General features: G+C 48.7%; 1 protein-coding gene across 1 annotated transcript; it reads right to left on the reverse strand.

The window, feature by feature from the left end:
• Positions 1-278: 278 nt before the first annotated feature.
• LOC138800998 (queuosine 5'-phosphate N-glycosylase/hydrolase-like) lies at positions 279-17336 on the reverse strand. Its single transcript, XM_069983342.1, has 5 exons — positions 17266-17336; positions 8191-8541; positions 2577-2836; positions 2239-2434; positions 279-573 (listed from the first exon to the last, which is right to left on the reverse strand). Exons 2-5 carry the CDS (start codon positions 8525-8527, stop codon positions 341-343), a joined length of 1026 nt encoding a protein of 341 aa, XP_069839443.1. The 5' UTR covers positions 8528-8541; positions 17266-17336; the 3' UTR covers positions 279-340.
• Positions 17337-17859: the final 523 nt, after the last annotated feature.

Consider the following 17859-nt stretch of genomic DNA (forward strand, 5'->3'; position numbering starts at 1 on the left):
ATTACTCCATCAACTATTGTAACCTGGTCTCATTCACGCTCCACAAGTCTGTGTAAGGGTACAAACACACACAGCAGATCCGCAGCAGATTTGATACTGTGTTCAGTTATTTAGATCTAATCTGCTGCGTATCGCAGCAGTAAATACGCAGCGTATAAGCCGTGTGTGTTTGTACCCTAATACCTATATTTGAGTGATTCTTAGTGATTATAAAATAGTGGAAATTCCATTTAAATACAACTAAATTAGTAAATTAAAAAAAAAGGACATCCATCATGTAAACTCTATTCAGAAGCTATATTTTATATCCCCAGTATAGCATGTAGTATCCAGGACAAAACTAGTAATAGATGCAGCGCACTCTATGAAAGGGAACAACATCTACAGCCTTTCTGTTGTCACGTGCAAAGTCCCACAAGAAGTTATTGATAAGTATAGGACTGATGTCATTGCTGATTTTTCCTCCCTTCTTCTTGAATAGTTCTTGCACGTGCTCATAGAGAAGCTCCACGGCCCAGATAGAACAGCCCCTGATCTCCATCTCTTCCCGGTCTCCATTCTGAAACAACCAACCTGCATGAAGGAAGAGAAACCATTTAGAAACATCCAGTCAACTAATGTTACATTTTGGCCTCCTGTCACTTGGTCACTAATACGATCAGATGGTGTCTGGTGTTACGATCGTTACTATAATCGTTTATTCCTTCTGATCCCAGAAAAACAATGAACAATGTGCAATTACACTGAACGATTAGTGAACAAATGCGGAACTTGAGCGAACGAACGTGGAATTACAGCAAACGATTAACGATAATTTTAGGTTCAGATCTAAATCGACAACATATGAACGATTTTCCGATCGTTGCCTGGAATTACACAGAACGATTATCGTTTAAAATCAAATGATTTAACGATTTTTCGCACAGTAATTGTCCCGTGTAATAGGGCACTAAATCTAGTCCAGGATAGTGAAGGTATTCCCGCAGTACAAGCACACACTCAGGCTGCAAGCCAGCTGCCACAAGCACGCGGGTCCAATGTGACATAGCCAGAGAAGATCGCTGTTTGATCAAGCCGCCTATCTGCACTGCTGAAAGAGTGCGACCCTGGCAAAGCTATCTCTACAACACAATCCCGGTACAGTCTCCACACCCCTGATGGGAAAGGCCTACTATACCAGTGACAGGATTGGAAAGCCGAGACAGTAACACTTGGGGGGGTATCTTTATGCGCCCCTGGGGTACACCACGAAAAAGGTGCAGATTTGAACCTTTTCTGTGGCATACGCCTGCCGTGCAGGTGGGACCTTCTTCCGCACTTGATTTATGAAAGGTGTAAACCAGGCAAAAATGCACCTTTTAGTAAATCTGGACAGGGACAAGGGGGCAGGGTTTTATTTAAGACTGGCATACTCGTACACCGGGTTTTTATAACTGTCCCTCTAAGTGTACTAATAATAGTGCCCTCCACTAGTGCTATCTCTGAGCCATTACTCTTTACAACTATTCTATAAACTGCTGTTCTATGTACTTAACTTTTATTATTTCCAACTATTATACAAACTGCTGTTACTATACAAACTTCCATACGGACTGTTATGCTACAAACAATGCTAACAACATATATATTGGACTTATCACCTGAGCATATCTCAAAGCCATACATCTGCAATAATATACAGACTTTTCATCACTCCCTTTGTGTTACCTTGTACATTTTCTGGGATGGATCATACCCCTATATAGGATTGTTAATCCCTACTAATTAGGAGAATACACTCTGCATGGGCCCTGCAGTACTAAACATCCTTTTTTTTTTTTTTTTTTTTTTTTTTTTTTTTAACTAAGGGACTCTGTGATATTGGCTTTGTATTTGCAACTTCAATATTTTATTTTATGATTAGCATCTTGTGATTTTATTATACTCTATTTTTATGATATGTCTGCACATGATGTTTAATGCATTATTCTCCTCTCGAAATTATTATTTTATACACCAATAGGCTATTAAATATTTGGAAGAACTTCTTGAGATCCTACTACATCTGTTATTGCACTATTTTTGGTCCTAGGGGTGAAAGAGACTGTGCACTCAAAGTTCTTCATTGATTTCCCTCACAATATACACATCCTTGGACTAGGTTAAGCCTGCACATTTCCATCAGATAAGGTCCAGGCAATGTCACAAAAAGCTTCATATCATATAAATCTGTAATACTCTTCCTTAAAGTGTACTAACCTTCTTTTAGCTTCTTCACAAGCTCGTCTGAATATCTAATAACTCCAAAATGGAGCAAAGTTTGAGGAACCCGATAGTCAGCAAACATGGTTATTTTATGGATGTCATAGAAGGAGCCCTCATCTTTTCCTTCCAGTACTGCCCAGGTGTCGCCTACAAGGATCTGAGCCCGCTTGTAGAAGGCCACCTTTTTACCCTGGAGAAGACAAAGAAAAGGTTCTCAAATGATTAGGGATATAACCTACAAGTGGATAGAGGGTGTACATGTGCCCCCTGTATTGTGTGTTTGGTAGCACTGAACATGTTACATAATATTTCAGAACTACCAGTAAACTAACCTGGAAGACAGCTTCATCCCTATAAGATGGGAAATTCTCCACCACCAACTGCATGAGTTTCAGTGCGCTTCTCTCGCTCTTCCTTACGCAGTTCAGAAATGAGCCTCCAAACTTTTCCATCAGTATCTTTCCAGTTTGATGAAGGATCTCTAGACGGGTTTCTATCATGGTAATGGGAACATCCGTGTCGGAACGGAAGACATGTTTTAGCTGGTCCAGGGTTACATTGGAATAATATGATGCTGAAGTAATAGGAATTCCTGAAAATGTACAGAATAATATTCATTAAGTATTTTCATGATGTTCATATTCAGAGCCATAACCTCAAGCTACTGAACCACAATGTGTACCAGGGCTCCAGCTTATTGTGATACATATAATGGTGCAATGGCTAACTCTGCACCCCTTATTGCTGTATTCTTATAAGGATCTCTATACTGTTCACTTATATGTTTGGACATTGTGGTCAGATTGCCCATTAATAATCTATTTTCCAAACTAAATAACGCCAAGCTTGATAACTTGTCTTGGTTCTGCAGTATACCCATTTACTACCTTAGTCACCCTTCTCTGCTTCCTTCTCTACAGGTTCCCAAAATACACACACACACACTCCATTAAGAATAAGTAAGAAAGGTTTGCATGCTGAAAATATGCAGTGTACTGTATAACAGTACCAGTTAAATGTACTGTATACTTTTATTTAATAGTCATAGGGGGAAATTTATCAAACTGGTGTAAGGTAGAATTTGCTCAGTTGCCCCTAGCAACCAATCAGATTCCACTTTTCATTCCTCACAGATTATTTGAAAAATAAAAAGTGGAATCTGATTGATTGCTAGGGGCAACTGAGCCAATTCTACTTTACACCAGTTTGATAAATCTCCACCATAGTTCCCAAATAATTACTGCATCCCTCTTCACCTAACTACAACCTTGATGTTTACCTGTATCCAGGGGCGGTCTTGAAATTCCTGGGGCCCAAAGCGAAGTTATGTCTGGGCCCCCCCTCGACACGCGTTCCAAAACAATAGACCGCTGTGTGTTGCCCCCAGTAGTATATACCCCTTGTGCGCTACCGCCAGTAATATATACTCCTTGTGTGCTTCCCCCAATAGTATATACCCCTTGTGTCCTGCCCCCAGTAGTATATAGACCCCTGTGTGTTCCCCCAGTTATATATAGCCCCCGTGTGCTTCCCCAGACGTATATAGACCTCCTGTGTGCTGCCCCAGTTGTATAAAGACCCCCTGTGTGCTGCCCCCAGTTGTGTATATACCCCCTGTGTGCTCCCCCACTAGTATATAGGCCCCCTGTGTGCTCCCTCAGGGGTATTTAGCCCCCCTGTGTGCTCCCCCACTTGGATATAGACCCCTGTGTGCTCCTCCAGTAGTATATAAACCCCCTGTGTGGTTCCCCCAGTAGTATATAGACCCCCTGTGTGCCCCACCAGTATTATATAGACCCCTTGTGTGCTGCCCCAGTAGTATACAGACCCCTGTGTGCTCCCCCAGTTATATATAGACCACCTGTGTGCCTCACAAGTAGTATATAGACCCCCTGTATGTTCCCCCAGTAGTATATAGACTCCCTGTGTGCCCCACCAGTAGTATATAGCCCCCCTGTGTGCTCCCCCACTTGGATATAGACCTCATGTGTGCTCTCCAAGTTGTATATAGACCCTCTGTGTGCTGCCCCCAGTAGTATATAGACCCCTCTGTGAAGCCCCAGTAGTCTATAGTCCCCCTGTGTGCTCCCCCTGTTATATAGACCCCTGCTGTGTGCTCCCCCAGTTAAACAGACCCCTGTGTGCTCCCCCTCCCATATAGTATATAACACAATAAAACAAACACTTATACTCACCTGGGTCCGGGAGTCTCCTCTTCTCTTCACTCTTGTGGCCGCAGGAAGGGTTTTCCCTGCGATCACAAGAGGCCGCACTCCCCTTGTCCTGGTGCCGATGCTCCAGTGATGTCACTGGAGCGCCGGCAGCACAAGGACAAAGCTGCCACTTGTGACCGCAGGGAAAACCCTTCCAGCGGCCACAAGAGTGACTGACAGGAAGGGAGCCAATGTCTCTCGCCCTGTCAGTGCTGCTGCATGTAACTATGAGCGCTCATTACGAGTGCTCATAGTTGCAGTTCAGATAGCAGCAGCGAGCGGGGCTGCGGCCCTGTCCAGCAGTCTTGAGCACAAGAGCGGGGTGTGGGGGCCCCCCTGGATGTTGGGGGCCCCAAGCGATCGCTTGGGGTGCTTGGTGCCAAAGACCGCCACTGCCTGTATCCAGATCATAATATCAGATAAATGGCGCCAAATACTCCCTCCATAAGCAAATGTCAATAAAGTTCTTGCATGTTATACTGTCCCTATTTTTTCTGTACCAGTTCTGTATGTAAGGCTGTATGGCTACACCCGTCATATGCTACATAGCGATAATGATTATTTCTAATCTAATTAGGACATTTTTGACAGATGGAAATAATTTATATTAGTCAGAATGGTGTAACCAGCACGGGTTGCAGTCACCCATAGCAGCTTGTGCACTCACTGGACAACAGGAAGAGGCTCCCCCACACTCGTCCATCCTGCACCGGCTCCCCTAGCCCCCCAAGGCCCCCCCTACTTAAAGCCCCTAGTTCCCCCCCCCCGCCCCCGCTGGCTGCCTGAACCGCATCATCTCCTCTCTGTTTCTCTCCCGCTGCTTTGAATGACTGTGCGGCTGGAGAAATACAGCAGGGACCATGGTATAGCAACGCTCACCCTGCTGCCGGTCCAGTGTGCAGCAGGGTGAGCTGCTATACCGCTGTCTGTCTCCAGCCGCACAGTCATTCAAAGCAGCGGGAGAGAGACAGCGGGTAGCAAGACATGCCACACACAGGAGGAGATGCTCCTGTTGATGCGGTTCGGGCAGCCGGCGTGGGGTGTGAGTGTGGGGGGTCCTTGGGGGGCCGGTGCAGGATGGACGAGTATGGGGTGTCCTTGAGGGGCTAGGGCAGCCGGTGCGGGGGAGCCTCCTGCTGCCCGGTCAGTGCACAAGCTGCTGTGGGTGACTGCAACCCATGCCGGTACCACAGCGTTATCACCCAGCTCTCCCAGGCTCCTGTATACAGTATCATATCCTTCTGTACTGCAGTGGTATCACGCAGCTTTCCCAGGTTCCTGTATGACAGTTAATATATACAGTATCATATCCTCCTATACTGGGTACCGGGGGGGGGGCACTATAGGTGTATTTTGTGAATAAAAGCAGAGTAAATGCCCTGGTAATTTTACAATGTAATTTCTCCATATACTGCGCCCCCCTGACCCGAATTATGACGTCACGTTTTTTTTTTTAGAGAAATTGAAGCCTGCCTGATCTACTAAATTGAGAAAAATAGCACTAATATGTGCATTTCCCATAATAAGTGTACATTAGGAATTTGTCTAACTTTCCTTATGTAATAACATATTAAAAAATACATTTTGGCCAGAGTTAAACTTTAAGACAAATATTTCATCATTCCAGTTTGGGTGGTTTTATAAAGATATGGGCATGTAGACATAGGTCTAGCTGATATGTATGTGCACTTGTTTAACATTGATTTTTAGTTGGAATGGTGCATATAACATTCTGCTTGGGTAGATCCCAAATGATCGACTCACTTTACCACAAAATTACATGAAGGTGCTTCAATGTATAAAAAGCAGAGTGGCATTTTAATAATGTGCAAGATGTCTATCTTCAGAAAACATATGGAAATAAGGGGTAAGTATGACTTAGTTATGCTATTTCAGTAATTATGTAATTTCAGTTTTATTTGTACATGTCCGAACAGTAAAAATTTCCAAAAACTCCTGGCAGTAGAATGGTTAATCTGGTATTTTATTCATTCTTTATAGCGCCATGGAAATAGCTGAATGTTGTCTCCATAGAAGGAATGGAGGGACCACGTGTGCATGCTGACTATTGCTCCATTTAGTGGAAAGAGTTGAGTCCCAAGGGTCATCCCCCCCTGCGCGTCATCAGACATTTATTCCCTATCTTGTGGATTGAGGATACAGATCTATTTCTGGAATACCCCTTTAATACATATTCTTACATTTTGTCACCTTAGCTGTGCTATGGTCCGTGCAGCAAGAAAAAAGTAAAGGTCATTGCAGAACTACATTCTGTGGAATATCACATCTAGGTTAGTTTTAAGCAAACAAAAAAATCAAGCGTACAGGATAACTAGTAAGAACCTGCTATGATATAATAGAAGGACCCCAAAAGCTCCCCACTGGAAAACTATTGTATAGCATTGCCATGTTAAAGGGTTAGTTCAGCAAAAAAAAATTCTTTTAAATCGACTGGTGCCAGGAAGTGCCAGTGAATTGTAATTTACTCCTATTAAAAAATCTCTGTCTTCTCTGTCGCTCTTGCCTGCTGTGGGCCATTACTCCTACGCAGATAGTTTTGGATGTTTCATTGTTACTGTTAATTTACTTTGTAGGCCAAGAGCCTTCTATTTTACATTCGGTCCTTACAGAGGATCCTTGGCTTAATGTGCAGCAGGTTCTGTTGCTTTTTTCTTTCCAGTGTGGAGAACAGGAGATGTTTTCTATGGGGATTTGCTTCTTCTCTGGACAGTGCCTGGCATCTGAGAGAACTGTGTTAGACTGGGAAGAATACACCACTTCCTGCAGGACATACATCAGCTGATAAATACTGTAAGACTTGAGATTTTTTAATAGAAGTAAATTAAAAGATCTCTGGCACTTTCTGGCACCAGTTGATTTGAAATAAAAAAGTTTTGGTGAACTAGTCCTTTAAATACACACATTTTCATGTAATTCATTTCACCGCCAAAAAGTTGTGTGCTTTTATTTTAAATAACGTTCATTATTACCGATTTTTAATTGAAGTAAATGGAATGACGGCCACCCAATATACATAATGTATGAAATAATGGACGCTGTTTGCGCGGACGCCAAATTAATGTTTATGACAATTATTCATGGACTTTTTTTTTTTTTGCAAACAACGAATGTTATTTTTTAGCTGTTCACACACATTTTTTTTTCCCCATTGTCCTTCCACTGTCTTTCCTACTAAAGTCAATAAACCTTTAAAAAAAAAACACACCCAAAAAGGCCTGAACTTGAACAATGTACCAACAGCCATCTTTGGAATGACAGGCGCCAACAATGCAAAATGACGGACATTATTTTGAGATCCCAAAAACAGGACAGGAAAAAAGTAATGGGAATATAGCCCTATTCAGGACAAGGTATAGAAATAGGGATTATGCCACATTCCATGTTTTTAGCTTGAATCATTACTAATATAGTTCTGCCTTTCATGTATCAGTAACACCCCACCATGTACCAGCTTGTTAATAGAGAAAAGAAGAGGCGTTTAGTGCTTGCAGGGCACATTTTACAGCAGGCAGGGATATAAGGGGATGATATAGGATGTAGGCTGGAAAACTGCCACTGCAGTGCTTGTGCCAAAACCAGAGAATCCAACAGAAAGGAGAAGTACAAGTCCTCCCTTTGTATTTTCCATCCTGTCTGAATCCACTTCTGGTTTTAGCACAAAACCTGTCGTGAGTGTTTCCAGCTGTATAATTATCATAGCTAGCTTACTAACCTTCATCCAGAGTGCGGTTTATGGCAGCGCAGAATGACCAGTAGCCACTATACTCCTTTCCTTTGTACTTGACTAAGTACTTCTTATCCTGATTTTCCGACCAGAAGGAGAAGTTCAAAGTGTCTGCAAAAAACACCCAATTGACGGCATCTTCCCCAGAGCCCTGCGGGTTTAGTTCATGGAGGAATTTCCATCCCTTGAGAGTGAGCTCCTTGCGATCTATCTTCTCGAAGAGTTTCTCAGCCAGAGCTCGTGTACCTTCCATGTCCACAGACACATCCTTGCTGTTCTCAGCGATCAGCTTGCCAGTCTCTCTGGGTCCAAGTGGTTTTGCCATTCTGGTGTACTCTCCTGGTATGAGATTTAACCATTAATATATGTATACATGAGTCATAGTCCAACAACATTACAGTGGTATATCTATATCATAAAAATCAAAGTCTGTCTGTCTGTCTGTCCTTCTGTCTGTCTGTCTGTCTGTCCGTCCTCTATAGACTTCCAAACTCCTGAACCGTTTGACCCCAAATTTGGCACACAGATACATTGGGTGCCCGGGAAGGTTATTGCGAAGGTCCCGTCCCCGACAGATGTACAGGAGGGGAGGGGGAGGGGAAAGAGAGGCGCCTCATAGGGATGAATGGGAAAATCTCCTCACTGCAAACAGGTGATATAATTAGCTGCAGCAGACACGGCAGTTGGAGCCTTAGCAACCAATAGGATTACTGCTTTCATTTTCACAGGGAGCAATGGTTGCTAGGGAAGCTGCCTCACAACATCCACAGTAATAACTGGTAGACCCCCTACTCCATATATACAGTATATGTATATACAGGACCCCCTACTCCATCTATACAGTACATGTATATACAGGGCCCCCTACTCCATCTATACACTACATGTATATACAGGACCCCCTACTCCATCTATACAGAACATGTATATACAGGACCCCCTACTCCATCTATACAGAACATGTATATACAGGACCCCCTACTCCATCTATACAGTACATGTATATACAGGACCCCTACTCCATCTATACACTACATGTATATACAGGACCCCCTACTACATCTATACAGTACATGTATATACAGGGCCCCCTACTCCATCTATACAGAACATGTATATACAGGACCCCCTACTCCATCTATACAGTACATGTATATACAGGGCCCCCTACTCCATCTATACAGTACATGTATATACAGGGCCCCCTACTCCATCCATACAGTACATGTATATACAGGGCATAACAGATATACCAAACTGTGACTGGGTAACACTGCTACACCAGACCTGACCAATACCGCCATACTGTGCTGGATAACACTGTCATACCAGACCTGACCAATACCGCCATACTGTGACTGGATAACACTGCCAGACCTGACCAATACCGCCATACTGTGACTGGATAACACCGCCACACCAGACCTGACCAATACCGCCATACTGTGACTGGATAACACTGCCACACCAGACCTGACCAATACCGCCATACTGTGACTGGATAATACTGCCACACCAGACCTGACCAATACCGCCATACTGTGACTGGATAACACTGTCATACCAGACCTGACCAATACCGCCATACTGTGACTGGATAACACTGTCATACCAGACCTGACCAATACCGCCATACTGTGTGTGACTGGATAACACTGCCATACCAGACCTGACCAATACCGGAAAAATGTGACTGGGTAACACCGCCACACCAGTCCTGACCAATACCACCATACTGTGACTGGATAACACCATCATATCAGACCTGACCGATACTGCCATACTGTGACTGGATAACACTGCTATACCAGACCTGACCAATACCACCATACCGTGACTGGATAACACCGCCACACCAGACCTGACCAATACCGCCATACTGTGACTGGATAACACCCCCATACCAGACATGACCAATACCGACACTCTGTGACTGAATAACACTGCCATACGGGTAAATACAACCCTGCAGGTATACAGGACACTACAGGTATACAGGACCCCAAAACTATACACTACAAGTGCACGGGACCTCCACAAAACTATATACTACAGGTATACAGGACCCCAAACTTTACACTACAGGTATACAGGACCCCAAAACTATATACTACAGGTATACAGGACCTCCACCAACTATATACTTCAGGTATACAGGACCTCCACCAACTATATACTACAGGTATACAGGACCCCAAACTATACACTACAGGTATACAGGACCCCAAAACTATACACTACAGGTATACAGGAACTCCACCAACTATATACTACAGGTATATAGGACCCCAAACTATACACTACAGGTATACAGGACCTCAAAACCATACACTACAGGTATACAGGACCTACACCAACTCTATAATACAGGTATACAGCACCTTCACCAACTCTATACTACAAGTATACAGGACCCCAAATATACTATAGGTATACAGGAACTCCACCAGCTATATACTACAGGTATATCGGACCCCAAACTATACACTACAGGTATACAGGACCTCCACCAACTCTATACTATAGTTATACAGGACCCTCAAACTATTTACTACAGGTATACAGGACCCCCGAACTATATACTACAGGTATACAAGACCTCCACCAATTATACACTACAGGTATCCAGGACCCTCAAACTATAAACTACAGGTATATAAGACCTCCACCAACTATACATTACAGGTATACAGCACCAACTATATACTACAGGTATACAGGACCCCCGAACTATACAGTACAGGTATACAGGACCTTCACCAACTGTACACTGCAGGTATACAGGACCTCCCTCAACTATACACTATAGGTATACAGCCCCCCCAACTATGCACTACAGATATGCGAGACCCCTAAAAACTATACATTGTGGGTATACAGAACCCCTCCAACTATGCACTACAGGTATACACTAATTCCACTGATTAACTCAGATGAAACAATACCTTTAGCTTGGCCTCCTGGGCACCTTAGAACAAATCTAATTAACACACTGACACTTTATACCCGGGCAGCGCCGGGTACATTTTCTAGTAGTAAATATAAATTAAATAGTTGTTATAGAAGTATTAGTGTTGAGTGTTGGGGATGATAAGAGAATTAGTGGCATGGACCATGACATGGGGCAATGCCTTTAGAGCAGCGTCTTTCAATTTCAGTTCTCATGGCCCACCAACATGTCATGTTTTGAGGATTTCCTTATGGTCCTATTAAAGTGATATTTCGTTTTCTCTGATTAACGATTTCAAACAAACACTTCTGTGAAGGACCTGAAATCGTTCACCATAATACACGGATAATTGTTAGTTATGATCGTAATTATGATCGTTCATAAACTCTAGTATACAAATGATCGTAATAAAGAACAAACTGTGTACATACACCAAAAGATATGCAAACTATTAACAATGATTTTATGGTCAGATCAAAACATGTGATCAACGGCTAACAAACTAATTCTCGTTAGTCATTTGACCATTGCCTGCATACACACATAAAGGTTATGGCTTAAATTGAAACAATAAAAGGATTTTTTGCATGATAATCTAATAGGGCCCTTAGTATTTCACAGGTGATATAATTATCACACATGTCCTTTGTCAGGCCTGTATTTAGAGTTCATGCTGCCCTAGGCACTTTGCACGCAGAGGCGCCCCCCCCCCCCCCCCCCCCCACATTGCTGTACATGCATGGTATATACCCTGGCACTTGGGTGCCGCTCTGCTTGATGCCCGCTGTTCTCATCAAACAGACGTGATGGAGGAAGGAAGGAGGCCGGGGACGTCTTAGTTTGGGGACTGGTTCTGTCCAGTGTTGGACTGGGGTACCTGGGGCTCACCAATATACAACCAGTGAGACACAACATGCTGACCCGCTTCTTTCCTGAATTCATCTGTATCTGTGACAAATCTCAGAACACCCTCCATTTATACAGCTCTCAGGGTATGCTGGGAGTTGTAGTCTCTGAGAGGACAACCCTTTATTAAATCACTGTGTGCAGAGTCTCCTGGTGGCTGCAATCTGTGGGTGACAACCATCAGCCCTAAAGGTCCAGCAAAACATCTGTCTACAGCCGCAGTTATCATAGGATTGTACTACTTTACTACAACTCCCAGCATATCCTGAGGGCTGCAGACTGTCAGTACATGCTGGGAGTTGTAGTGCCTGCAGCTGTTGTAGTTGGATCCTAGGTGCATCATACACTGGATGCTTTGTGGCACATAAGAATACATAGATCTGTGGGGGCTCAGTGCAGGGAAGTGACCCCAGAACAGCACTAATAGGGGATAGAACAAAAACATCTCCCCCTATATCTTATTAGTGATGTTCTGGGGTCACTTCCCTGCACTGAGCCCCCACAGATCTATGTATTCTGATATGCCACAAAGCATCCAGTGTATGATGCACCTAGGACCCAACTACAGCAGCTGCAGGCACTACAACTCCCAGCATATCCTGAGGGCTGCAGACTGTTCTGGGAGTTGTAGTGCCTGCAGCTGTTGTAGTTGGGTCCTGGAGGTGTTGTGGGAAATCAGAATACATAGATCTGTGGGGGCTCAGTGCAGGGACGTGACCCCAGAACAGCACTAATAGGGATAGGGGGAGATGTTTTTGTTCTATCCCCTATTAGTGATGTTCTGGGGTCACTTCCACACACTGAGCCCCCACAGATCTCTGTATTCTGATCTCCCACAAAGCCTCCAGTGTATAATGCACCTAGGACCCAACTACAACAGCTGCAGGCACTACAACTCCCAGCATTTACTGACAGTCTACAGCCCTCATGATATGCTGGGAGTTGTAGTGCCTGCAGCTCTTGTAGTTGGGTCCTAGTTTAAAAGTTTGGGTTAGTGTACTGTAGTGACCGCAGGGCTGTGTCAGTACACTACCGCAAACAATACACTGACCCATTGAGACCCCAATGGTACACAGGCTCTGCACACTATAGAAGTGATTACAGTGCAGTTACTAATGACTCACAGGTGACGTCTTCTCGAATTGCTGTCGCTAACTTTTTGCTTTCTTCTCCATCTGGCGCAGCATCATGAAGACTTCTCTGACCATAACTCGTCTGCAGGCGGGCAGCTGGGGGTGACTGGGGCAGGAGGGCAGCTGGGGGTGACTGGGGAAGGGAGGCAGCTGGGGAAGGGAGGCAGCTGGGGGGAGACTGAGGAAGGGAGGCAGCTGGGGGTGACTGGGGAAGGGAGGCAGCTGGGGGTGACTGGGGAAGGGAGGCAGCTGGGGGGGGACTGAGGAAGGGAGGCAGCTGGGGGGGGACTGAGGAAGGGAGGCAGCTGGGGGGGGACTGAGGAAGGGAGGCAGCTGGGGGGGACTGAGGAAGGGAGGCAGCTGGGGGTGACTGGGGAAGGGAGGCAGCTGGGGGTGACAGGGGGAGCAGCTGGGGGAGCCAGGGAGAGCAGCTGGGGGAAAGGGAGAGCAGCTGGGGGGCAGGGGAGCAGCAGGGAGGGGCAGCTAGGGTGGCAGGGGAGAAGCTGGGGTTCAGGGGGAGAGGTTGGGGTTCAGGGGGAGCGGTAGGGAGGCAGTGGAGAAGCTGGGATTCAGGGGGAGAGGCTGGGGACAGGGGGAGAGGCTGGGGGTCAGAGGGAGAAGCTAGGGGTCAGGGGGAGGGGCTGGGAGGCAGGGGAGCAGCTGAGAATGCAGGGGGGAGAGGCTGGGGGGAGAGGCTGGGGGCAGGGGAGAGGCTGGGGGGGCAGGGGAAGAGGCTGGGGGGAAGAGGAAGAGGCTGGGGGGAAGAGGAAGAGGCTGGGGGGGAAGGGGAAGAGGCTGGGGGGGGCAGGGGAGAGGCTGGGGGGGAAGGGGAAGAGGCTGGGGGGAAGGGGAAGAGGCTGGGGGGAAGAGGAAGAGGCTGGGGGGAAGAGGAAGAGGCTGGGGGGGAAGGGGAAGAGGCTGGGGGGGGGGCAGGGGAGAGGCTGGGGGGGAAGGGGAAGAGGCTGGGGGGAAGGGGAAGAGGCTGGGGGGAAGAGGAAGAGGCGGGGGGGAAGAGGAAGAGGCTGGGGGGGAAGGGGAAGAGGCTGGGGGGGGCAGGGGAGAGGCTGGGGGGGAAGGGGAAGAGGCTGGGGGGAAGGGGAAGAGGCTGGGGGGAAGAGGAAGAGGCTGGGGGGAAGAGGAAGAGGCTGGGGGGAAGAGGAAGAGGCTGGGGGGGAAGGGGAAGAGGCTGGGGGGGCAGGGGAGAGGCTGGGGGGGCAGGGGAGAGGCTGGGGGGGCAGAGGAGAGGCTGGGGGTCAGGGGAGAGGCTGGGGGGTCAGGGGAGAGGCTGAGAATGCAGGGGGAGAGGCTGGGGTCAGGGGAGACGCTGGGGGGCAGGGGAGAGGCTGAGGGTTAGGTGGAGAGGTTGGGGGGGGGCAGGGGAGACGCTGGGGTCAGGGGAGTTGCTGGGGGGCCGGGGAGAGACTGGGGGGTCAGGGGGAGAGTCTGGGGGGCAGGGGGAGAGTCTGGGGTCAGGGGAGATGCTGGGGGGCAGGGGAGAGGCTGAGGGTTAGGTGGAGAGGCTGTGGGGCAGGGGAGAGGCTGAGGGTTACGGGGAGAGGCTGGGGGGCAGGGGAGAGGCTGGGGGGGCAGGGGAGAGGCTGGGGGTTAGGGGGAGAGGCTGGGGGTTAGGGGGAGAGGCTGGGGGTTAGGGGGAGAGGCTGAGAATGCAGGGAGGAGAGGCTGGGGACCGGGGGAGAGGCTGAGGGTTAGGTGGAGAGGCTGAGGGGTCAGGGGAGACGCTGGGGGGCAGGGGAGAGGCTGGGGGGGCAGGGGAGAGGCTGGGGGGGCAGGGGAGAGGCTGGGGGGGGGCAGGGAAGAGGCTGGGGGCAGGGGGAGAGGCTGGGGGGCAGGGGAGACGCTGAGGGGCAGGGGAGAGGCTGGGGGGCAGGGGAGAGGCTGGGGGGGCAGGGGAGAGGCTGAGGGTTAGGTGGAGAGGCTGAGGGATCAGGGGAGACGCTGGGGGGCAGGGGAGAGGCTGGGGGGGCAGGGGAGAGGCTGGGGGGGGCAGGGGAGAGGCTGGGGGTAGGGGGAGAGGCTGGGGGGGGCAGGGAAGAGGCTGGGGGGCAGGGGGAGAGGCTGGGGGGCAGGGGGAGAGGCTGAGGGTTAGGTGGAGAGGTTGGGGGGGCAGGGGAGACGCTGGGGTCAGGGGAGTTGCTGGGGGGCCGGGGAGAGACGGGGGGGGCAGGGGGAGAGTCTGGGGGGCAGGGGGAGAGTCTGGGGTCAGGGGAGATGCTGGGGGGCAGGGGAGAGGCTGAGGGTTAGGTGGAGAGGCTGTGGGGCAGGGGAGAGGCTGAGGGTTAGGGGGAGAGGCTGGGGGGCAGGGGAGAGGCTGGGGGGCAGGGGAGAGGCTGGGGGGGCAGGGGAGAGGCTGGGGGTTAGGGGGAGAGGCTGGGGGTTAGGGGGAGAGGCTGAGAATGCAGGGGGGAGAGGCTGGGGACCGGGGGAGAGGCTGGGGGGCAGGGGGAGAGGCTGAGGGTTAGGTGGAGAGGCTGAGGGGTCAGGGGAGACGCTGGGGGGCAGGGGAGAGGCTGGGGGGGGGCAGGGGAGAGGCTGGGGGCAGGGGGAGAGGCTGGGGGGCAGGGGAGACGCTGGGGGGCAGGGGAGAGGCTGGGGGGCAGGGGAGAGGCTGGGGGGGGCAGGGGAGAGGCTGGGGGGGGGCAGGGGAGAGGCTGGGGGGGGGCAGGGGAGAGGCTGGGGGGAGAGGCTGGGGGGCAGGGGACAGGCTGGGGGGGCAGGGGAGAGGCTGGGGGGGGCAGGGGGGGCAGGGGAGAGGCTGGGGGGGGCAGGGGGGGCAGGGGAGAGGCTGGGGGTAGGGGGAGAGGCTGGGGGGGCAGGGGAGAGGCTGGGGGGGGGCAGGGGAGAGGCTGGGGGGGGGCAGGGGAGAGGCTGGGGGGGGCAGGGGGAGAGGCTGCCCCCCAGCAGGGGAGCAGCTGAGGATGCAGGGGGGCCGGGGGCGGGCAGAGGTGAGAGGCTGGGGGTGACGGGGCGGGCGGCCGGGAGAAGGATGGGCAGGCAGGCTGGTTCCCTCCCCCCATGCAGCGCCGGGGTCCGGGGCAGGTGTTGAGCTTCCGGCACACACAGTGTGACAGAGGCCGGAAGCTCCCAGCTGCAGCCCCGCGTTCCCAGATCTTCTCTCCTGCTCGGCGATGACGTCACATCACGTGAGCGCCGCCGAGCAGGAGACAAGATCCGGGACCGCGGGGCTGCAGCTGGGAGCTTCCGGCCTCTGTCACACTGTGTGTGCCGGAAGCTCAACACCTGCCCCGGACCCCGGCGCTGCATGGGGGGTGGGAACCATCCTTCTCCCGGCCGCTCCGTCCCCCCCCCCCCCCTCCCGGCGCGGACTAGGCACCCGTGGGCCGGTGCATACGGAGTTTTTTTTTTTTTTTTTTTAAGTAATAAAAAAAGGTGTTCCCTGCGGGTGCCGCCCCCCGCATGGCGCCGCCCTAGGCACCGGACCACGGGTGCCTAGAGGCAAATACGGCCCTGTCCTTTGTATGGCTATGTTCCTAAAATGTCTTTTTTTTAATGTAAAAAATGTCCGTCTTTTGATAAAGATGGACGTTTTTAATGATCATTATTTATATATTTTTCACATTAAAAAGACATTGTGGGAACATAGTCTATAGGATATCCTCTAAACATGCCCACTCCATGAGGACTGGAACTGAGAAGCACTGCTTTAGATAACTTGTACTATCACTGATCACAGGGGTCAAGGTTTATGTGTGTAGTAAGTGCAGTTGTGTAATTCACAGAAAGTAAAGTCTACAAAAATACAGTGAGGATAACTCATAATTGCTTTCACCAGAAAACCAGTGTAAAAAAAAGCCACAAATATTAGCAGAAAACAGAAATGTTTTGTCACTACACAAAAACATTGAGAAACTCCAGAGCTATTTTCTATCTTTGAAAAAAACTGTGCAATTATGAAAAGTACCCTAATAATTTAACAATCTGTTGAGGTTATAACTAGAGATAAAATAAATTGTATCCGTGCATCTACATGCATAATACACTGGGTAAAACAATGAACGAAGCAAAACACTAGAGCAGGAAACAGCACAGCCTTACCTTGCCCTCTGCAGGAACAATGAGTGAACGGAACGGCAGAGAGGAATATTTATAAGCAGGAAACCTCATGTAAACTATTTGGAAACTTGAAGTTACATGCTATTGTGCAACATAAAGTCCATCCAATAGTAATAAATAAAGTAGATAAGCACGTAACACATCACACACCATAAAAAGTCTAAAAAAAACAGCAAATGATATTTAACATTACACTGAAGATTAGAATGAATATGAACAGACATGTTCAGAAAGAGGGGATGAGTATGGACTTGTCTTCTAGTGACTGAGAGCTAGAAGACAAAACCCTCATCATATTATAGTTGGATATAACTGGTATGCACTGTTGTTATCACCCAGTGATTTTGTAGTGTTTTGGTAGGTATGGTTATTAGAGTAGGACACGCTGGAGTTTGTCCAAACTCAAACTCTGTGACAATTGATTACCAGTGGCTGAAGAAGTTGGATGCAGCCCTATGGAGTCGTGCAGTCTATGGCTGGGTTCACACTATGTATATTTGAGGCTGTATTTGTGAGGCTGTATAGCAACCAAAACCAGGAGTGGATTGAAAACACAGAAAGGCTCTGTTCACATAA

Source organism: Dendropsophus ebraccatus, chromosome 9 (assembly GCF_027789765.1).
Source record: "Dendropsophus ebraccatus isolate aDenEbr1 chromosome 9, aDenEbr1.pat, whole genome shotgun sequence".
NCBI classification, from domain to species: Eukaryota; Metazoa; Chordata; class Amphibia; order Anura; family Hylidae; genus Dendropsophus; species Dendropsophus ebraccatus.